Source organism: Poecilia reticulata, chromosome 8, assembly GCF_904066995.2.
Source record: "Poecilia reticulata chromosome 8, P_reticulata-male-v2, whole genome shotgun sequence".
Taxonomy (NCBI): domain Eukaryota; kingdom Metazoa; phylum Chordata; class Actinopteri; order Cyprinodontiformes; family Poeciliidae; genus Poecilia; species Poecilia reticulata.
Window position 1 is genome coordinate 13,976,730 of NC_088837.1, and position 24,080 is coordinate 14,000,809.

Below are 24,080 nucleotides of genomic sequence, written 5' to 3' on the forward strand. Positions count from 1 at the left end.
CTATAAAACGAGACGGGGTTTTTTTTCCAGGAGACGGAAAACCACACAAAACAGAAGAAAAGGAAGAAAGACAGAGCTGATGAGAAGATGAACTGAACAAAAACAAACCACAATACCCAAAAGAAGAGCACAGAGGCTGCAAAACACAGATTAAGACTGCGGTGGCTCAGCACATGCCCAGATACAGTGGTTAGATCAAAGCATATTCATGTGTTATAATTTTCTAGTCAAAGATCACACCTCAACCCTGTTTAGCCTTTGGCCAATACTATTTTCCAACATTACCATTTTTGCACGGAATGCTGTGATGTTACAAGCTTCTCACTGATGTGAGAAGCTTGTAACATCACATATTCATCCTGTTTGGGTTTTACGTGTTGCAGCTTAATTTGTGCTGATTTCATTATGTTTTTAAGTCATGCCTTACCGGTCTGGTATCACTGTTATTATTTTGTGTTTTGCACATCACTTGCTTGTGCTTTCTTAAATAGCCCTGTAAACTACGTTGCTTTCTTTTATTACTTTTTTTTGTTTGTTTTGTTTTTGCAATGTGAGTGCTTTGAGACACGCTATTGTGTTTTGCACCATGGGGCTACTGTACATCATGAATAATTGCCTCAAACCTGGCGACTCATGAAAACACAACCCCCCATTCTTCCAGAGTATCGCGAGAAGAGAGCCGCAGCCCCCCTCTGAACACTGTCTGTGTGTGTTTGAGGCTGCGTAGGGGGGGTCCGCCTGATGTCATTTGGCAGAAGGGGAGGCACAGCTAGTGGTGGGCACACGGGTGGAAAGCATAACAATAACGGCACCGATTCATCGTTCATGTTGGGGCATTTAAACTCGCAGTGTTTTTAAAGCGTCTGGCTGAGGTACGGAGCGAGAGAAGAGGAGGGCAGCTGGCTGGCTAATGGGCTGAAAGTACCAGATGCTATTCCAGCAGAGAAGAAGAACGGACTCTCCTCAGCGAGACAGGGTGATGGGTTCTCGTTTTCCTGACGGGTAACCGTGAACCTACGCTCGAAACGCGGATATTTCGGAGAGTGGGAACTCGCTCCGCATCCCCTGGACTTCAATAGGTGTGACATTGTGTGTGAAATGCCGTCGAGCAGCCTCTGGGCCGCAGCTCGGCTCATCGAGCCCGAATCTGGGAAATAGCTAGCTAGCTGTCTGCTAGCAGCAGCTGTACCCGATGCTGCTGCTGCTGCAGCGGCTGCTCCTAAGCGGATCCGTACCACAACACAAGCAGTCCGGGGCCTCAGCGCAGAGTGAGCCTTTGTTTTACATTACTGGACTTCAGCGGGGCTTTTGAGATGTGATGCTTTTGTGCGTCACATCAGAGCCTTTTGTAGCTGGAGGCTCGCGCTTGCTTGACGCGAAGGGGCTAACATTGCTGCAAAATGCACAGCAGACCCTCAACAGCAGGCTCCTGTTGAAGGGGGCGAGGTTGGACAGATAACAGCCCACCCCGAGTCTCTCTGAACAGCCGGGGGGTCACGTTTGGACAACCACTACCACATTTCCCCCTCCGCCGAAACTCACCGCTTGTTCTCCAGGCGACATGGATAAACTGACGATCATTTCAGGATGCCTGTTTCTGGCTGCAGATATCTTTGCAATAGCCAGCATTGCAAACCCAGACTGGATCAACACTGGTGAATCAACAGGTAAACCAACAACCTTTTAAGTTCTTTCGATCAACAATATTCTGTCCAACTTAATTTTATTTGGAAAAAATTGTTTGAATGAGTAGATATGAGATATGGACTGCAATAAATATGACTTGACTAAATGAGTACCATGGATTCATGGTCGCTATATCAGTAATATATTTGGTGATGTTTGCTAGTTCATTGCCAAAGTTGCAGTTGTTGCCTGAAACTACATGTTTGATTGAACCATGTAGATGTGCTGCAAGTAGCATTTCTTTTCTTTATGATAACCAGATAGACTTCTCGCTAACCTAACCTGGGGTCTATGTTTAATTTGAACCCAAATCAGAAAGACATTCAGTTGTTAAGTATTTCTTAAAAGTAGTTCTCAAGTGTATATTACACAACATTTGCAAAAGTTGAGCCAGTATTATCTTCTTAACATACCCTGCTGAAAATATAAAAGGATATTTTAACAAGAGTGATGTGTGATGCTCTGTTAGTATCTTGACTAAACTAAAAATGCACCACATGATCTGTAAGAGGCTGACAAAAAATGAAAAATCAGAAATCATCCAATCGTACTTAAGTGCATCAAATTTTAAAGCCTGAGTTTTTAGGTCTGTAAACCCATCAACAAATGGGATGCATTTTTATACCCTTTAAGCTGAGTTTAGTCAGCTAATGATCAAAGAAATATGCTTTAATAATGCATAAGTGGGCATAGTATTGTAATTCTTTTAAGTTTATTGTTTAATTCAAAACTGCTATCTCTATCGGAGAATATGCAGTTACTTTTTTCCTCTTAACATCCAGTATTCCTCAGAATAGTGAGTAAATTCTGTTTATATAGCCAAGTGTTGCTCAAAGTGCTTTGTCATAAATGTGACCTGATAAAATCAGAGAATTAAAGTCATAATACTGAAAAAAAAATCAAATTAAATATTAATTATAATACAAATACAGTTTAAGTGATTTGCACCTGTCACCATGTTCACTCTTAGCTGTTATTTGCTGGAGATTTTGAAGAACAACCAGTTGTAAAAACAATCAATATTCAAGCCCTTTCATCTATAAGACCCTGTAAAGCCATCTTCATTCCTATGATATGTAATGATCTCTTGACATTTGAAGTGACCTTCTAACGATCAGTTGAATCTGCGAACGTGTAATCAGTCAAATCAGACCTGCTAGTGCCAACGGCGAGTGTGAGCATGTGTGCCTTGTTTTAAACGCACCGCTCCTGAAAACACGTCCAGCCTATTGACTGACAGCTGCTACTCTTTGTTCTCTTTGCAGAATGACAGCTTAATATGTGGGTCAGGGAGGATGCTCCATCCACCAGTCAGCATACAACCGTAGCTCAGTGACATGAGTAATCTGTGCAGAAGCAATAATGGGGTTTAATGAAATGGGCACATTGTCTACAATGCGGCTCGTTTGATTCTGTTGTGTAATCGGCCTCTTATTGTCTACTTCTTCAAATCCCCAGAGCTGCACTGGCTTTATACAGAAAATTGAACCTTTGCTATTTTTAAACCGCAGTGTTGTGGTTTATGTGGGTGTTCTTATTGGAGTGGAAGTTGTCCAGCTAACAACTTCCAACTCGCTGTCACTCTTCTTACTTCCTCTCACAGAGGCTGCCTTTCTCTCATTTGTCCCGTCTTCAATGGTCTTATCACATGTGTGGGTGATAAAGCACTGAGATTCGTCTTCACATCTCGTTTTTCTTTTTTTCTTTGATGGCTTTAATATTGTTCCCGCTTCTGTCTAAAATGTGCAGTTTCCATGCAAACAATCAAATGTTCTTTGTTCTCTGACAGTGCTTTCATTGTAATGTAAATGTGTTTTTATTTTAGATTAATTGCTTTTGGTACTGTGTTTCTATCTATTTATAATGCCTAAAAAAGAACTTAGTTGTATAACAGCATATATATAGGAAAGCAAGATATTGCACATTTATATTGAAATGCATTCCTTACTGACGCAGCTCATTTCGTACAAACAAGTTATGTTGAATTAAAAAAAGCTATTGGCTTTGGAAAAAGTAAAATATAGTAACCATTGATGCATGGGTCATTATGGTATTTTCACCATATGAAAACATTGGGTAAAGTACCACAGTATTAATCATTTAAAAATAATAAATAGAGTAATTGAACTGTGATGGACACTGGAGATGGGTATAGCTTGTCCTTGACCCTGCAAAGATAAGTAGGCGTAGGTGATAGATGGATGATGTAATAGCTTTTAAAACAAAAAGCAACAGTTTCTACATTTCTGCCACTGAAATAATATGGATTATTATAGGTATAATTTTTGTCTTTTACATTTATTATTGAGAACTTGGATGAGCTTGTTGACATTCAGTTGCTTCTTATATACATGACGGTAAAGTCAAAAGTTCATATTGAACGAAGTGACTAACAATGCAGTTAATATCAAAGCTACTAATAACCAACTTATAAGAAGTTGGTTAGGATTAGGGTTAGACATGGTGCAGGCATGGAGGGAAGTGAAGAAAGACGCGTTGCAGCAGAGGTGTAACGAAATACAGTGTTGCGCTGAAAAGTTAGGTCTCCAAGAGTTGGTTTAGGATCCACCCCTATTCTGAAACGACACACAAGAGTCTGGATTGTCGCGATAGTGGTGTAGGTTCTGCTAGCCTACGATCTCCAGACGACTGGAGGAACAAAGTTGTGGCAAGTCTGAACAATCAAGTAGACAGGCGCCGTTTTATTAAGCACTTCGTAGGCTAACAACAGTGACTTGAATTTGTTGGGTGGTTAAGACCAGATTCTGGATCACCTGCAGAGGTTTCACAGCACAGGCTAATAGACCAATTTGTAGGGCATTGCCGTAGTTGAGGTGTGAGCATGCTGGACAGCATGTTGAGATGGGTACAGTGTTATTTTTGTTACGTTTAACAATGCGAAGCGGCACAAACGAGTGATCTTTAAATCTTCAGCTGATTATCCATCTTTACTCCCAAGCACACCAACTCACAATGACCTCTATGACGAGGTGCTGTGCTGCAGATTGACTCGTAAAGTATGATTCAAACCAAGAGGATGATCTCCCTGTGATGCCCTTTGGTAGAAAGTTTGGACAAAAGTATACCTTAGTTGGTACCACCAAAGACAGGACTTTGTCACTCTGGCTTCTTATATATCAAGTTGCTCATAGGAGAAAGAGTGAAATTATTTTTGCATTTATTTGACAAAAAGTCTGTAAAAGGAGTCATGTTTTCATAGCCATGTCATGTTATTGACATAGTCATGTTATTGACATGACTGTCAAACCACGCCCAACATGGAGCTAAAGTGGTTGTTCCTACAATATACGAGTCAAAACATGTTTCCACATTATTACACACATGAACAAGAAGCACATGGGTTTTTCTGTTTGATGGAAAACTTCAAATGGAGGCAATATTAACAACCTATAATAATAATAATAATAATGTGGTAAGAATGAAACGGTAAGGTTGAAAAATACCGTACATTTTAATCATTTAAAAAAAATCAAAAAGTTAAAACTCGGGCTTTACGGTTTTCAAAATGTTCTGAAGACAATTATTTAAAGAGTCGGCTTTGATTAATGGCTACAAATAATCCTGGTGGTGCAAATGTAATAACATCACTTATCATTTATGTTCGGAACCATTAAATCCACCACAAGGATATAAATGTGCACCACGCAGTCGTAGACTCTGAGCAGCAGAAAATTGCAGTTTATGCCTGACACTGCTGTGACAATGGCTCTGCTTCGAAGCTCTGCAGGAGGTCGGCTTTAAATGGTAACGGCAGAAATATGAAGCTCTAGCGGAGATTATGCTATGCATCTGAATTCTGTCTGCACTGTAAAATGCAGAGTTTTTAAGTGTTAAAGTATATAGAAAAAAACTTTCTGTAGCCATTTCTGAATCAAGCTTTGTCTTTATTATAAAATAAAAGAAAAACGGATTTAAAAACGGGGAAAAGCCTGAAGCAAAGACGGATTTTATCGAAGTTGACCAATTTTTCAATAATGTGAGAACAAAGTCAGTCAGATAAAAGCATGTCAGACTAAAACCTGCAATAAGACAACAAAAGCTAAGGGGCTGAGCTCAGCTGATTGGTGTCAACCATTTTGTTTTAACTGAAAACTGCATAAAAATTAGCCTGAAATGAGAGAGAGAGAGTTTTAGAGATTACTCAGCAATAATTATTTTTAAAAATTATAGAAATAATAACAGTACACTAAATTTAACATATGAGTACATTTGTAAAGCTAATGAAACAAAACAGATTTTAGGAGAAACACACTTTCTTTAGACAAATTATGAAGTCCTTCTAGCAAGCTGATAACACAATAAAATGCATAAGATAATGTGTAAACTTGTTTCTTAATCAAAGTTCAAAACGGGCTTCTCCATCAAAACAGCTGTCTTGGCAGTGACAGAAGTACCATTTTCCCCTTGATAAATTGTCTTTTGCAGACAGTTTTTGTATTGACTCAAGTTATCTTTGACGTTAAACTTTGCTTGATTTGAGACATTTGTGTAAAAAAAAAAAAGCACAAACACAAATCTGTAAGTTGAAATAAACCTTCACACAAACTGCAGCTTGTTCTAACTGGTACGCAGTCAGTGTGACGGTGATTTAGCCAGAAATAGATGAAATGGGACACAATTAAATTGTCTTATTTTAAGTATCACTTTTCAAAGCGCAAGGGCACACGGTGTTATTACTACAGAGCAGCTGAAACCAGGCCAGCCATTATCGTCCAGTTACAGGCCTGCTGTGCCAGCACTTCTCACCTGCAGTTTACCCAAAATTGAGAGAGTTTGACAGGCAGGGACAGAGACCACAAACTGAGCTGCCATTGACTTGAAAATGTTTATTGGCCTCAGGTGAAGAAAGTGCCATTTTGAAATATGAAATATTTTTCATCTGTTGACTGTAAAAACCTGGATGTTGTGCAGCTCCAGCTGAAAAATGTAGCCTGCAGGTGATGGAAATGATCTATGAAAAGAAATTACTTATTTCTTGTGTTGCAGGTGGAAAATCTAAACTATATTCTAACGTCTGGGGGTTGTTATTTTATTTCTAAACTATCATCTATAAGTTGTGCTTCATCCTAAAATAAAAAAAAGATACCTTTTTGCATAAGATGAAAGAACTACTGATTGAAGGCGGAAATCAGATTTTGTTTATTTAATTAAGGTCGATAGAGGAACCTTTAACAATTAATCTGATGGTTTGTGTCATTGCTCGGTGATATTCAATAGAAGGTAATTAGGACATGACTAATGAAGATATCCATGAAGACATTCATTCATTGATGCTATTTTAAATACTTTATTTATATATAATGTTGAATTTTCCTCATTTCAGCGTAGTTTAGAGAGAGACGGCACAACTTTTCATCAAAAACGTGCTGCTTCTGTGCAGTGTTTGATAATCACAGCTGAAAATGCTTCTTGTGACATTATGATAATGATCCTTAGCATTTGGCATGCAGATTTATTCTTTTGTTTAAGGTGTTATTTTGACATCTGATCTGCCTAATTCAATAATGCTTCACTCTATGCAAGAGGCATTCTTAAAAATGCATTTAGGTTATTTTGTGGTGACAAATTCATGCTATGCCTCCATAAAGATACTTTTTATTTATTTAGGTGTTTTCGCAGTTAAAATATATGGACATGACATGTTTTTCATTATAAGCACATCCTCTGAAAATTATATTTTAACATCTCTACAGCCTATAGGTTGATTTTCTGTGTTTAAGAAAAGGCAATCATGTGAAAATCAACACTTATTCAGACCTTCTTCCAGAGAATATTTTTGCTGTTCAACAAATAAGAAAAACCATCAGGTATGTTTTTTTCATTTCTTTTCATATTGCTTCACAAGAAGTGCAGAGGGCCTCCATGTTGAGTGTTGCATTTGCCCTAACCAGTTGGTTTTACACCATTTCTCTTACCATGCAGTTTGTAAATATGCAATGTCTATTGTTTGTCGGTCTTTTTAGACTTATTTAAACTGTAAACATAGACTTATCGCAGTCTGTGCTTCTGGGTAGAGCTACTTCAAAATTTGAATGACCAGATATCGCTGCTTTTCAGATTGTTTGACCCTGACTGGTGACTGACCTGTCGTGAACTCAAATCCGGTCGTTTTCCGATTGGTGAAGTTACCGTTGTTGGCTTTTTTTCCCCCTCAGCGTTCATGATTTTATGTACTGTGTTTAGTGTTCAGATTTTGGCTCTGCACAGCTGCTCGCCACTGCCCCGATAATAAAAGCGGGCAACGTTAAAAAGCCCCCAGCTGCAGAAAAAGGCAGCTGTCTTGTGCGTTGGCTTACCTCTGTGCTGCCCACCACAGTTCAGAGGCCATTTGGACTCATCCCTCCTGAGCCTGCAAACGGCAGCACCCCTGGTGCTTCACTAATGACAGCATCATCATGTTGCAGTTGAGCAGACGCGGCGCTCGTTTCCTCTCATTTGGGCCAAGACATGGTGAGAGGAGTGTTTTGATCATTGTGAGTGCAGAGCTGACGGCAGGGTAGCAGGGCATGATGGGGGCGTGAAAAAGAGCAGGGCCTCAAAATCGTAAATTGGCCCATTATTTTCTGCAAGTAATAGTGAGCACTAGAGCGTGAGCGAGATTTGTAGACTATACATATTATTTTTTAGGTTGCTTTTTTAAAAATTATTTCTAGCCAAAAGACATAATTATGCTGCACTCAGAAATATTTGTTCTACCTTGCATTAATTTCAATTGTAGCATTTCATTTCTGAATCCAAACATTCCTGTTTTTATTTAGATTTTTTTTAAAACATTGTTTTCTTGTTTAGCACATGTGGGTTTAAAGGGATATGTTCCCAATCAGATAAAATATAAACTGCTGCTGCCTTGTACACATTTAGATTGCTTGTCTGCGCATTTATTACCAACGCCTCAGTTGGAACATTACATCCGTTTTCAGTTCAGAGTGAAATGAGGTCTAACTGGATGTTTTCAGCACCTGCAGGTTGTTCAATTCGCTCCATTAACTCTACATTGTGTCGGCGCCACAGCATCCTGTCATCCCCGAATAAAATCAAATCACTGTTGTCTTTTTCCGTTGTCTCTCATCAATGAAAGAAGCAGATTAAATCTTTGAAGCATCTTTTTATGGGTGGCGATGTGTCTTTCCGCTGAGCTGTCTGACGTCATTGGCGTTTGGAGATTTGGAAAATGGGAAATTTGTAATCATTGCTGTCTGTTATTTCTATACTATGTGAGTAAAGTCAAATTTACATGATGCAAATTAAAGGATGATGGGAATGTTCTAGACACAAGGTCTAAATTTGCACAATTTCGGACCGAGTTGAAAGAAAATCTTTGCATTGCTTTTATATGCATTGCTTTGCATTGCTTTTTTAGATTTGGTTTTTTCATGCCCTACTATTTTAGGTTCAAAAAGAGCCAGAACATTTTATACAAACCAGACATCAAGTTATGCTCTTCCTGGAAACCCTTCATATCTGCTTCGACAACAGATAATTTACTGTAATTACATATATATTCTACTTATAGTTTGCCTTAAAGGAAAACTATAAAGCGGCAAACTCCTGCTGTGAATCCAGCAGGAGTTTGCTCAAATATTTTGGTTTGATCAATGGTTTTAATCTGTTATATCGCATGAGTCAACTTCCCCAAAACTGAGAGCAGAACCACAATGAAGGAAATGTGAGTAATACAGAATCTATTAGAAAATATTCTTCATTTAATTGTACATGAGATCTGTTATTGCCTCTGTACTTTGTATAAGTAGAACAAAGAAAAAAACTTGATGCGTGATGGTTAATTACAGAAATGTACCAATTATAGAGTTTAAACCCTGTAGGGTTAATATTGACAGCTAGGTGAATTTGTCTGATGCATTCAATGTCTGAAAAAATACAATATATTCTTAGTTCCCGACTAATCCTTGGTCCGGACTGACTTTCGGTCACCGTTCGATTTATCTGTGGTTCTCTGCATTAAATTAATGTAGAGATCTCTTTATGATCTCTTAGAGAGTTATTGATTACTTGTCATGTAACAAATGAAATAATCTTTCAGTGTTGTTTATTTTTGTCATGCAACATTTAGTGAGGATGACGCCAGAACTAACAGGAATGTGTTCTTTAACTATACCCTTTTGACATAATGAGTGAACAGGATGTCCAAAGACAGTTTTGTTGTTGTTTAAGTTGTGTGATTTTTGTGGTTTAACACCTGGAATTGCAGTGTGAGCTCAGCTGTCCCTCTGACATGTAGAAAACACCTAACAGAGTTTCTGTCAGTGTTTTTACACTAAGGAGGCGTGAATGTCCCCGTTGTGTTTTGGGTAAAAGTGGTCATCCCAGGAGGAATCTGTGGATAAAAGCCTGAATCTGCTGTGTGAAACCAGGGTTACTTTATTTAGAACAACCATTCAGCTTGTTTTTGTCTTCTTTTATTATTCCATTGGCATTATTGAATTGAAAGCATTACAAGGATCCTCTTTTTTTTGTGAAGGATATATTTAGCTTATTTTGAGTTTTTGTTTTTAAGTGTGACCAGACAAAAGGGGGAAAACGGCTAAATGCGTCATTATCTGTGCGTCCTGGCTGTGCTCATTACCTCCGTTTCTTTATAGATTTACCCAAGACGCCTGTGAAGGCCAGGTGTGAACAGGGCATGTGTTAGTGATTGTCTGTAGGCTGAATCCAGGCCTTACTTTTCATGATGGTGAAGTGGATGTTTTAACCCTTCCAGCCTGATAGAAAAGTATGTTTCTCCGACAAATTATTGTGGCTGCGTAAAATTCTGCAGCTCATTTTTTTATGAAATGTTTTGTTTTTGGTGTCGTATTTTGTGTGAACATCTGACTAGAGAAAAGTATGCATTAAAAACACACCACTGTTTGATTAATACTGATATTTAAACAGGAACAGTTTGTGTTTGTTGCTGCTGGCTGAATTGTTTACCTGCATTCATTTAGCATAGCGTGCCTGACTGTTGTATGGCAGGAATCCCACTGAGTGCTGGTAAAACAGCAGGAGGTCAGGGGATGCAGGGAAAACGGTTGTAAACCCTTCCATTACCTGCAGCAATCAAACTTTTGTCTAATTCCCCTTCTAGTCCCTGCCACTTTCTGCCTTGTTTATTCAAAGTTGTTCTGTAACACCAAAATGGCTTTCGAAAAGTGTTGCTGAGTAAACTAAGCCTGTCATGTACAAGTTTATTGGGGGGTGTTTTACATTTAGTTACCACTTAAGTGAAAACTACATTAGCATTGCAGAGAGTTGGAGAGAAAACATCTATTAAGTTGCCACCTTTCGTGCTAAAATTGAAGGTTTTTGAGTGTAAGCTCATGCAGATGTAAAGCTTGGTGTTCCTGCAGTCCATCAGAGCCGTGTAGACATCTACACCATTTTCTTTCAAACCACAGGCATTGTTTTTTTCTGAGCTAGCCGAGCTGGGGAAGCTGGTTGCTATACTATAAAAGCATGTTTTCTCTGGGCGGTATAAAGGGGACAGGATTTCCTCTGTGGAGTCTGCATAACCCACAACACTCACAGGCCCGAGGATAGCACTTCGGTTGTTTATTGCGGTTAAATTGATTTTTGATTCATATTCATTAAACACAAAGTTTAAAACTAACGAGGAATAAATTGTTTATACATGTGCCAGACTAAGACTGAACCTGAAACTCCAGCTTGCATATTTGTCCCATTCTACCTTCCACCCACTTACTGAGCCTCTGAACTTTTATGATACTGCCTACAAAGGTCCACCTCTTCAGTGAAGGGGTTATTTTGTGTTTTTATTGCTCATTTAACAACAAATGTGTTCAAGGGGGAAAAAAAACATTTTAAAACAGGTAAGGATAACTCTCTCTGACTCAGACATTCATGCTGGGTACCTGTTTGACAATTAAATTAAGTTGCCACATATAATTTTGATAAACTCCTATAAGACTTGAGAATTTAGCAGATTATTTTTGCTATTTTAATGGAGTGTGCCCTACTACCTTACAAACTAAAACATAGAATACAGAAAGGCATAATTTGAAAAAAATAAAGGCAAGGTAATTTTATTTATTTATATGGCACAGAAAGGCAATTCAAAGTGCTTTACATGATTAGAAGCAAAATAAAACGACTAACAAGCAGGTGCCAGAATGATTAAAAAAGTTTCTAGTTTAATAGAAAACTCAAATTACATTCACGCAACACATTTATTTAACTGAAGATCAGATATCCGCTCAACAAAAGTCTATTTAAACCTGTTTTAATCACACATGCACTTAGCAGACAATTCCTGGCCAAAGAAGTTTTTCTTTTACTCTACAAGAAATATGAGAGAAGATATGACTAAACCTTTCATCTGATACTCAAAAGAAGTGTATCAAGTATGGTTGGTAGTTGTAATTACAGACAAAAAACAGTTTTCAGTTCTGATGCAGTTGGTAAAATTTGCTGATTCTGATCTATGACTGATTTATGCTTCCGTCATTTTGATGTCTAATGCAAAAATATATATATTTTATCATCTAAAGTTTGACCCGGTGCAATATTGTTAAGGGACTAATCACATATTACTCTATTTAAGTTTAGAGATTTAGTTGGTTAAAAGCACAGTGTTTCTGTTTTCTTCAATCTCTGCCCACTACATTTACATGTTGAGGTCAGTAGGGAGGTTTTAATCATCTCAGCATTTTATAGCAAAGTATTTCCTACTGATTTTTTTTAATGATTGATATTAGAGTGTAGCACTAACCCCAATTCTTGCAAGGCTCTAATTTCCTTGGACAATTTCTTTAAAATGATACCAAACTTGGTGTTCCCTAACAATCTGATTGTTTTTCACACTTTACCATAAAAGAGAGACTGTGCTGAATGGTGCAGTTTCCTCTCCGTCTGCTGTGTCCTTATCTCCAGGTTTAGGGGAGAGCAGGTGAAACGGTGCATTAGGTTTTCCAGAGTCATATACTTCATTGTTGAGCTGTAGATTGTTACTTCAATGCTGGCTATGAGATGCTGATGTAAAGTAGTGAGCTTTTCCCTGCACTTTAAGGCTACTGATATGAACTGTTTGGCCAGTATTAGGCAATATATTTAACAACTCTAATCAGTATCTGGGACATCTGGATCTAAAAGTCCCCAGTAGCTAATTAAGCATTAAGTTGCATGACAGCCTGACAAACCTTATTATCCACTGTCCAGTAATGGAAGAAATCAGTCTTACTTGACACTTTGTTTTTCAAGTGAGTACTTCTTGCCTTTTGCCGTATCCTAGAGGGCCCACCTTTTGTTTAAAGAGACCTGTGGTCAGCAGGGAGGTAAACAAAGTGAAACTGTTCTGCTTACTCAGGTAGAAAATCCCCTTGAGGTTGTGCTTTTAATTGAACAAGATGCCTCTAGAGAAGCATGGGCCTGCTTTTAGCACCAGCCTTTACACTTTGTCAGAGCTTGTCTCATGACTCGGTTTGATGCTTGCATCCATTAAACTTCTTGTCTTGATTAATCATAGATAAGTACAGTGGAGCAATTTGATCGCAGATGTGTGCTTGCATTTTCCGCGACCTTTAACCGAGATCTTGGTAGATAAAGTCAGATAGTTTGAGCTGAATTTGGACAGCTCGCACATTCATATTTACTGAGCCTTTTAAAACTGCGGCAGCTCTGTCCAACATGACTTGAAATGTCACAGCTGTGTGGGATGCACTAACTGGCAGGATAGATCTCATCTTCGCACTCGCTGCAAGTGTGGAAAACATTTTTCGTTGTCATAATGGTCGAAATGGTGACGATTCAAAATATCTATATTCCCATTCCTGTCTGTCTGACCATATACATGAGAGTGCTACAGCTACTGTATCCTGCGAGGTCTGCGATTCTGATTAGATCAGGTATGCAGGTAGTGGCGTTGACTTTATTTTGAAAATTTTAGTGGTGTTGGGTACAAAATCAGTCAGTCATTTTTTGGCAATAAGTTAGTTTATTGGTGTCTGGTGATAAGAAAAATTCAATGGGTACTGCAGTGTTAGTCCGGCTTGTTACCTAGCAACCCTAGCTGAAGTCCAGCATGTTTGGTCAACTGGTTTTCCCTGTATGTGCTGTACAATTGTTCATGAAAAAGACAAGTGTTTTGTTGTTGACTTACCATTCAGAAACTACTTTCTGCATTCATGTTATTTTTACAGAAGGCTCCACTTCTTCTTTTCAAAGATGTATGGTAATTGTCTCTGTTTGCAGAACTTTTCCTTGTGTGAGTGTAAACGTTGAGTTGGGGGGTGTGGATTTAAAGTGACCAGATGCTCTAAACCAGCTCATTCTGCAAGAAACTTAAAATGGTACAGAACTGACTAGACTCAAATCTCATAATCTAAGAATTATTTGTGCAAAAAATTTAATTGACATGCTTCATATAGCCCTCTAACATGTTTAAGAATAGAACACCTTATTATGTGGGTGTTGCATGATAAAAACATAAAAATGTAACGCTATGTTTCTGCTTTATCTGGTAAAACTAAGAGTAAATTAAAGCAAACTTTTTTTATGTTGTCCTCTGCCCTGCAGGCGCCCTTACGGTTGGTCTTGTCCGACAGTGTCAGACCATACACGGACGAGAACGGACCTGTATCCCGCCGCGACTGCCCCCTGAGTGGGTCACTACGCTCTTCTTCATCATCATGGGCATCATATCCCTCACAGTCACCTGCGGACTGCTAGTTGCGTCGCATTGGCGCAGAGAAGCCACCAAATATGCCCGCTGGATTGCCTTCACTGGCAGTAAGTCAACAAAATTATATTAAAAAATATGAAATTATGTTTCTCAGGGAACTAAAGTTGAATTACTTGAGAAAATGTAAATGTATATAGTCTTGATTTTATGGGAAAATTCATAGAGAATTGCGGCTCGTTTGGTGCATGTGTAGGCGGACAATATAACCGCAGCTCTTCTTCTTTCCCTTAAACTGTAAAGTTTTTTGAGGTTTTTTCTCCAGACTGTATTTCTATATAGATGTACTTGCAGCACACCACAACAACTCTTCCATCACACGCATTGTGCCTGGGCTGGTTTTACGAAGCTGTGTGGGTTGGTGGAATTCGATTGGTCAGTCAGTTCAGGGAAGCGGCAGCTTCGAGCACTCTCACACTGATGGAGCAGCTTGGTATGTGAAGCCACTGTGGCTCCCATTATTGTCTGAAAGCTGCAGGCATTTTTTTAAATGGCTCGGACACAAAAAGGAAAAACAGCCTCAGGATTTGCAAAAAGAAAACATTTAGGTGAATATTTGTTCCCTGCTAGGTCTTGTGCAGTTTTATATTTTTTTCAAACACTTCCTCATCACCTGGTAAACTAGCACTCTTTTATATCCCAAGTTTAAAGTGTCGTGTCACATAAATGTTTCTTTAGAAGCACTGAGAGCACCCCAAGAAACTCGGGAAGAAAGGAAAAATGCACAAGATGGATTTGATAACGGAGAGTAGTTTCAACCTGTTCCCATCTCACTGCTCGGATACAGCAGAATTGGATTTGATTGAGCATCTGTCCAGTGGTTCTCATCTACAGTGTGGCAAGGTTGTCCCCATCCAACACACTATATTTAAATGGTTGAATTTGCATATTTGTTGTTTCTCTTTTCTCTTTGCATAGCACTTCCACTAAACAAAGCTTTTTTTAATTATCTTCAACTCATGGTTATATTTGTCTTTTTTGCCTGTTGCTACCACATTTTAAACTGTAGCTTTTAGTTCATTTATTATTGACGGGCAACATTCATGCAACCTCACAGTTATGGGGCATCTGAGCAACCAAGGAAGACGAGGGTCCCTCACAGACAGATACAGATGACCAAATTTGTTGAGTGGTTATCTGGGTCGATGAAACATTTAAAATTTCCTTTTTTTTGTTCTTTAGATTTTTTTTTTTTTTTAGATGTGTGTGTGACAATAAGGAATTGACAGATATCCCTAAAACATATTATTCTGCTTTATGAAACTAGTAGACTATTGTCTCTCTGATATAGACATTACTTTGTGCTTAGCAACTCAAACAAAGATTAGAGTAAACAACTGCTAACTTACTTCAAGTCAGACTGAAGTAGTAAAAGTTACTTTTGTATTTGCTGCAGTTTCATAGTGCCACGGCATTAAAACTAAATAAAAAAAATAAACTAAGATTTATAAAATGATCTAAATGTTTTAATTTCAGACAGAAAAGTAACAATTATCCCTGTTGTCAAAAGGTAGCATGTTGATTATTGAGAACATTTTAATTATATGTAATATTTATATTATTTTCAATTTGATTCATGGACTTGAGCAAAAATATGGATTATTTAATCACTAAACAAGTTACTTATTGAGCAGAAAAAAAATAAAAATATATATATTTTTTTCTGCACTTTTAAAGAGTTCTGCACTCTTTAAGATGACAAGCTTAAAAAGCTTTCAGCAGCTCGATAACTAGTAGGGCTATGTGCTCAGGTAGCCGCCATGCAAATAGCTGTTTAACTAGCTATAGCAGTTTTATCCTAACAACAGTGATTGTTGGTGATCCTTCAGTTTATATGTCATTAAAATATTTCAAAACAGCCACATTTGTCTTTGAAAGTCACAGAAAAGTGAGGCAGCCAACCTTTTTTCAGCCAACTGGCCAGCAGTGCTCTGCTGCAATTGGGGGTTCTGCATAACTCTGTTGCACTCTGCTCTAAACAGCAGCAGAAACTTCTGGTCATTGTACGATGAAATGTTTTACAGTTCTGAAATGTAACGTTTGAAATGATTCAGTCCTGGCCTCTGTTGACATTGCACAGCAATTTAAAAACCCCTTTCTAGCTGTGATGATTTTCAATTCGCTATCTGTATCTTTGTTCTGCAAATGTATTCTAGTTCAAAAAAAGTGGAGGCGACATCACAGTCAAATGATTGTTTTTTTAATATGCCTTATTGTCAAACGAGTTGAATTTCTTCCCTAATGTGAACGTCTTCATTCTTGATTTGCTTTGTTTGCTGGCCAAAAATTCTGCAATTAGAAAAGCATCAGTAACATGAAAAGTCAGATGTTCTGAGCTAAAATGATATTTACTTTATAGCCAGATTATGCAATCAATTGTTAGACAAGGATGGTATTATGATGTATACCCGGTACTATAAACCATCATGCTGATTAGGACCCCTCAGGGTTGTTTGGTGGGTAAAATATGATATGAACACAACATTTTTTAGTACCCTGCTTTGTAGTGGTGAAACTGCTTCTAAATTACATCAGGCTTGTCTTCCAATTTTTTTTTATTTATTTACTATTTGACAGATTTATAACACACAGCGCCATCCGCAGAGATGATTGCTGTTAAGAGACGCATTGTCTTGAACCGCACACTAACAACTAATGTAGCCGTCACGGCTCCTATTAGCAGAACCGCTGCTTATTTAGGCATGTTTGAAGTCATATTTTCTGCATCACTTTACTAAACATAGGACAGTTTGTACTGCATTTCATGAACTAACCCTTTAGTTTTTAACTGTCATTAAAGAATATATTCATCTGCTCACTTTAGCTGACCTGCTAGATTTTATGTAGATAATGATTTAGGCCATCTTGCCTCAGATAACATAAAGTTATGCTCTCCTAAATTCCCCCTGAATTGTTGTCATCCTGAAAGCCATCTGCAGATACTAAAACGTTTTTCTTGAGCTTTATGTGGCTGGAAAATACCTTCAAGTTTGAAAGAGGCAAAGGCCAAATTCAAAGCATTGAATTGTGAAATCAAGTTTCTTTTAAGTTTTGTTTGATATATATAATATTAGTTTAACAAATGAATGTAGCATAGTACTGTGATTGTGCTATGAAATGCCACTATGTGCCTGGAAAATATACATTACACCGCCTTTAAATTTTTGATAGTTGATAATAACCTTATTGATATGGAACGATATTGACTTATTAACTACCGTTAAACATGGTTGAGTTTTGAGTACTACAGTGAAGCTGTTACAACATTTAATGTTTTCTGGGGATGTGTTTTTACTCTAGTAGATGAAATGGAAACAAAGGGGGCCTGGACCCAGAAAATTAACCTTGCTCCTGCAAAAAGGTCTCTGAAGTGGAAACATGCCTTCTGTGTGTAAAGTCCATAAAATATGAAGTATGACTGGGCAACAACAACTGTACTGAAGATTAACCAGCAGCAAGCGCGCAAATTACCATGTGTCATCAGTTGAGGCTTTTAAGATGTCCAGTAGATCATGAAAAGTGCACTGAAATTAAACCTGAGCAGAAGCTGAAGTTGTATTTTCCTAACTGTTAGCTTGTTAATTTCTCTCATCCACAATCAATGTCTCCCTTATTGTTAATAAATTTATTCATTTCCAGAGTGGTGATAATTAAACAAATGAATATAAATGTGTTCTAATGTCTGAGTTGCTTCTCATGATCTAACATGAGAAACAATGTTTTTCTTTTTTTTCAATTTTTTTTTACAAAAAAGTAAATGGATTTTACTTTAATGATGGGTAAACGGTTGTTGTAAAAATTTATTCAGAGTACAGTGCATTGTAGAAATCAACACTGTAGAAGTTAATACTTCTAAATATTTTAATTTGCAGAATTAAAATATTTTAAGGGGATTTTATGTTCAGTACAAAAAAACCCATAAAAATAATTCATGTTTTTCAACAAAAATAAATCAAAGTGTGTACAGAATATACACACACAATCTTTGCATGACATTAGACATTTTTATAATATTGACAAATATTGAGATATTTGAGTAGTTTCCTCTTTTTGTCATCTGTTCTTCCATCATGCTCCCATCGTCTTTAGCATTTTGGAAAGTATCATTTGTGTCCTGTGTGAGTCTGGGTGGATGAAATTCCCACTTGATTAAACCTGCTTGGATAATATTTCTTTAACAACTTAGATTGAAAAGTTATAATTTTAACAGTGAATGCAATGCTTTCAGCTCTCAAACGTCTACTTTCTGGTTAACTTGAGCTTTTTGTCTGAGAAATATTGTTTAGGGAGAGAAAAGTAATTCATGTAAAAATAGATTTTTCATCCTCAGCTTGTCTTTACATTCGCATAAAGATTTTGCTCAACAATGAGACTTTCATTAAGAATTAATGTCTCGTACTGGTTAAAATGTCAAAGTTCGCCCTCATGGAAGCATTTCCCACCTGCATTGACGTTGCTATGAGATTAAATAAAGCAGTGTGGCTCTGAAGCAGAGCAGACGGAGAAAAGCTGTTCAGACATCATCTATTTATTTTTAATTGAATGATGGTATGTTGTACGATAAAACCCCATTGATTCACATGATGGTTTAATTTGCTGCATAATTGACTTGTGAAAGCAGGAGTAAGCGAGCTCAAATATTGTTGTGGATTTATTAATGTAAAGACTCAAATAGAAAAGACATTTAGCAGAAACTGAGAAATCACTGAGAGTTGAAATACTTTGAACTGCAGCTGAGTATCCTTCATCCTCGCAAATAAACACATTAATGATTTGTAGAATAAATATCACAGTAATATGTATTCCTCAATGAGTTTTGTAACAGTTTATTTTCTGTGAAATCTATTTGATTTCACAGAAATGTTTCCTAATTTCATACTCCAATCATAGAAAGCTGCTTTTTCATAAATGTTTAAATTCGAATGAAGCAGCTCTTCAGTGATTTGTAAACCCTATCAAGGATTTGCTGCTTTTTTATTTCTCTTCATGGTCTCTTCCCTTGCCAGCTTCTTCATGAGATTTGATTAATTTTTGCTGCTATTAATGAAGCTTAATGCATCACCAAGGGTTCTTTTCACAAAAATTAGCTGAGTCATTGATGCAACATGGTTTCACATGAAGTCTGTGTCGGCGAATTTGTAACATTTTGAAGAAGCTTGGTTGGGATTTAACATTACATTACTGACACTTCTTTCTTTGACTAGCTGAGTTGTTTTCTTGTAAAACCTGACATGCTGGCCAGTGCTAGACGACTTCTGAAAGCTGTTTTATGGTAAAACATTTTTCTCAAGTACTTCTGAAGTCAAAGGTGGGAAAAAATGAAAATATTTTTTTACTTTGTAGTAAAAAGTGAAATGATGTAACCTATGAATATCATGAGGTTTTTGTTATTAGTCTTGACTGTGACTGTGCTTTTATTCTGTAGGTATTTATGTACATTCAAAAACATCACTGCAAAGCTTTCCATCTTTTGAGTAGGGAAAATGTCTCTGGAAAAGTTTCTTCTTTTACATCATTTGTAAATGATTAATTAATCCAAAGCATCAATGTTTTGCACATAATTTGTGGTGAATTCTGAGAAAAAATGTTTTTTTATAGTTAACCAAATACTATGCAGCAACTTGTTGCAACAAGATGCTGCATAGGCGCATAAAGCTCACAGTGAAGAGGTGAAGATCCGCTTTTGTAGCAAAGCTAAATAAAACCGGTTGCAAAGTTGCATCAAATATACAGTTTTGGTGAGAAGTGTACAGAAACTCATTATTTGTATGAATTTTATGTCATAATTAGACTCAAACATGGAACACAGTCTCACCAGAACAGGGGTGTCAAGCTCATTTTTGTTTTGGGCCAATTCCAGGTCATGAATGCTCTTAAAGGGCCAGTTGTGCCAGAATATATTGATAAAACTTGTTCCCAAACAGTTAAAATATCTATGAATTTTTAAAATTAAGAATATTATTGAACATCTTTTCAGTCCCTCCAGGATTTCGTGATTCTTTTTGTGTTTGTGGTACTAATTTGGAAATATTTACGCTTATTTATGATGGTAAATGCGACTTTCTATTACTCGCTGTATAGATCATGGACTATAATCTGACATCAATTAATGCTGAGGCAGCTGTTTAGTAGAAGTAAGGAAGTTTTTGACAATTTTTGAGAAAAATTGGCAGTAAACTCCCAATTGTGAGTGTAATTTGTTGATTTTGTGTGAAATTTATCAATAATTCTCAAGAAACTGGAGGGACTGATTGATATAATTTGGCAGTAAACGGATAGAAGCTGTATTTATTTAATTGATAACATAATATTTAAGCACACTTAGTGTTTAGTCTAGATTCTAGAGGGCCACAGAAAAAATTAAGACGGGCTGAATTTGGCCCACAGGCCTTCAGTTTGACACGTGCACTAGACTGTGCTTATGTAGCTTGGTAAATTGTACACCAACCTCACACACGTCTTTGCAGACTCCAACAAGTTTTACTTAACTTACATTTGACGAAGTAGGATACCTGCATCCATAACTTTTCATTTTGGAAAAAGAAAAAAAAGAAAAAAAAAGGGAATAATTAATAATTCATGAATAAGTGGTGATTTGTTTCATCATTACTTCCACGAGTACCTCTGACTCCAAAACGGCATGATGCTGCCACCACCATGCTTGTGAGTTGGTACTGAGCTTCTGGGGCTGAAATCCTTCACTGTACTGCAAAGCTTGACTCAAGCAACTCTACCGATTCTGCTGAGAAATATTTTGAAGGTGTTTCTATTTTAATGAATCTAAACCTAAAAATCAACCATTTAAATGCATCTTAACGCCTATCGTGTACAAATCTTATATAATTATTTCTCCTTTTTTTTTTTGTTTGTTGCTAAATACAGCCAATGATTGCATGCATGCTGTGCAGAACCCTCTGTGTTGTTTTTAGTTTATCTCCACAGGGTTCATTGCAGACTCCCACTGAATGCTGCTTTCAGAGTGCAAGCTCTCTTCATTTGGAGACATTAATCTTTAATAGATTTTTACATAATGAATCATTCCTTGAACTTGGAATCCGCATCATTCTACAGTCACTATTTTCAGCTTTCGGTTCAACTGTAATTGAACTAAAACCTTGTTTAATGTGAAAAACCTATAGAAAACAACAGTATCTTTGAGAATATTTAAAGACTTTATAGACATGGCCTAAGTTTTCTCTATACAGACTCTGCTTGAAGGTTAAATCTCTCCTGATTCAGTTTTGATTGAGCACAGAGCAAGTTTTAAGGTATATCTGTTATAGACACATTCAGTTTTTATTCTGTACCATATTTCTGATTTATTTAGAAATAAATCAGAAATATTTCTGATTCATACGTTATTTGCAAAGTATGGTGTCGATTTTCCCATCTGAAATATTATCAACAAAAGAGTGAAGGACGCCTCTTAGCGCTGTTTTAAATCTCTCACTCTAAGCCGTCCTTCAGGTTTCACATTCAGTATCGGCGAGTTCACTGAACTCCCAAGTTAGAAAGAGCTCATCTTTTTAAAGTCCTCCTACAGACAACTGCTGTTTAAATGATCTCTTGGTGAAATATAAAACGAGCAGCGATGTTGAGACACACAATCAGTTTTGAACAACTAAAATTACATGAATGCTAATTTAATCTCTCCTAGTCTTCCATGTATTCAGGAAGGATTAATCATGTTTAATTTAGCTACATTTGTATCTACAGTCTAATCTCAGGCTGAAAATTGAGATACCTTTTTGAACAACCTTTTATCCGAGTACATTCATTCAGCAGGAGAGAAAAAAAATCATGTTAGGATGTAATTATCTTTAATAAAAATCACTGTTGGCATAATACTTTGTCTCCTCTTGTAATACTTTACAAACTAGGAGCAGACAGAGAGACAGATCTTTGATCATTTCTCTTTTATTTATTTATTTTTATCTTCTTACTACCGTCATTCTCACTTTTGCATTGCGGTAAAATAAAATGGGAGTTCTTGTCGAACCGGTAACTAAAAGTTTTGGACTTTGTTTAATATTTTAGTTATATCCCAGGAAAACAGAAAGTCATGATAAGTTCTTAGAAACTCTGATAAACCAAAATAACAAGGTGCAAACAAACAATGACTTACATTTTTGGTGTTAGTTACTAGTCATAGCATGTTCAATCATTTTATTTTATAGCTTTTTACACATCTTTTTTAGCTGTGACAGTAAATGTTGCCTGCACTTGGAGTATTGGAGCTTGGAGAGCCGAGTCTGGTCAGATTCTTATTACATGATCTGAACTATTTAGCCGAACAAAAGGATGTAGGGAAATAAAATGAAATGCCATATGACACAACCAATTAATACATTTCATTTGCACATTTTCGGGATTTAAGGATCTCAGTAATGTTACTGCTCAAGACTTTTACCAATTGAAACCAGATCTTTACTTTGAACTACTGATTCCTTGCTTTTTTGTTTTAGGTTAGTTAGCATCATCAGAATCATACTTACTAAATGGCAGAGTGAGAAAGTTTTAAGAGTTTTTTTTTTTAAACTTCAGAACTTCAAAATGTTTATAAAACAATTTTTTAATCATTATAACATTTATTTTGTTAAAGTCCAAAAGTCTCTCTTGAAGCAAAATAGCCACATAACATGATTCAGCGACCACCATACTTCACTATTGGATTGGTGGTCTGAGGCTTGGATGCTTCTTTCTTTGTCCTCCTAAATGAAGAACATACTGGTCATTATGGCCAAGCACTTAAATCTTAGTTTCATCACACCACAGGAAATGTATTTGTCTTCCACTGTATTTCAAACTTTTTGTTGCTTTTGGAGTAATGCATCATTTGCGGCCTGACTGGCCTTTCAGACCATGTTTATACAGAAATAATTTGGAGAGTTTTTGCTTTTGATCTGGGGAAGGAGATTATATTTTTTGCACCAAAAACATTTCTTCCATTCTTAGACATTTCCATGATGTTGATTGATGAATGTAATTGTTTGAACCTGGAATGCATTATGAAAATGTTGGGCCAATATCGATATTCAATAATAGTATCCCTTTAATGGCCATTCAATAACATTTACTAATATTTTTGTATGAAAATGTATCCAAGGATAAGGTTTATTATTGTCTTCCTGCTATCATGGATGATTTCTTTAGATTTTTCCATGATGGTTGTCCATAGGTGCAACTATTTAACTCAAACCCCTTTTCCTGCATTCATAAAATATAAATCATTTTGACCTAAAAACAGGAAATATCTGATTTAAATATCAGATCTGGGTTTAACTGTAGAGAGAGAGATTGGTAATGTTCTTTTTAATAAATGATTCGGTTTAATAATTGCGTCCTTGTTCTCCTCCCTGCAGTGATCCTGTTCTGCATGGCAGCGCTCATCTTCCCAATAGGCTTCTACATCAACGAGGTGGGAGGTCAGCCATACAAGCTGCCCAACAACACGGTGGTGGGCTCCTCGTACGTGCTGTTTGTCCTCTCCATCTTCTTCACCATAGTGGGACTGCTGTTTGCAGGAAAAGTTTGCCTCCCAGGCTGAGGACTCCTCCACCCTTGCCTCGGGACCGACTCCGGAGGCTCTGAAAGTATTACGGGATTTCCAAAACTACAGACTGAAAATCAAAAAAACGACAAACTTTTGCCCTCAAAACCCGAGACGGGGAAGGCGACGCTT

The 24,080-nt window shown here is 37.1% G+C and overlaps 1 protein-coding gene across 1 annotated transcript; it reads left to right on the forward strand.

Annotated features, from left to right (window-relative positions):
• The first annotated feature begins 1,419 nt into the window (after positions 1–1,419).
• Positions 1,420–24,080, forward strand: mosmoa (modulator of smoothened a). Its single transcript, XM_008416746.3, has 3 exons — positions 1,420–1,667; positions 14,236–14,448; positions 23,761–24,080. The coding sequence occupies exons 1-3, from the start codon at positions 1,562–1,564 to the stop codon at positions 23,943–23,945; spliced, it is 504 nt and encodes a 167-aa protein (XP_008414968.1). The 5' UTR covers positions 1,420–1,561; the 3' UTR covers positions 23,946–24,080.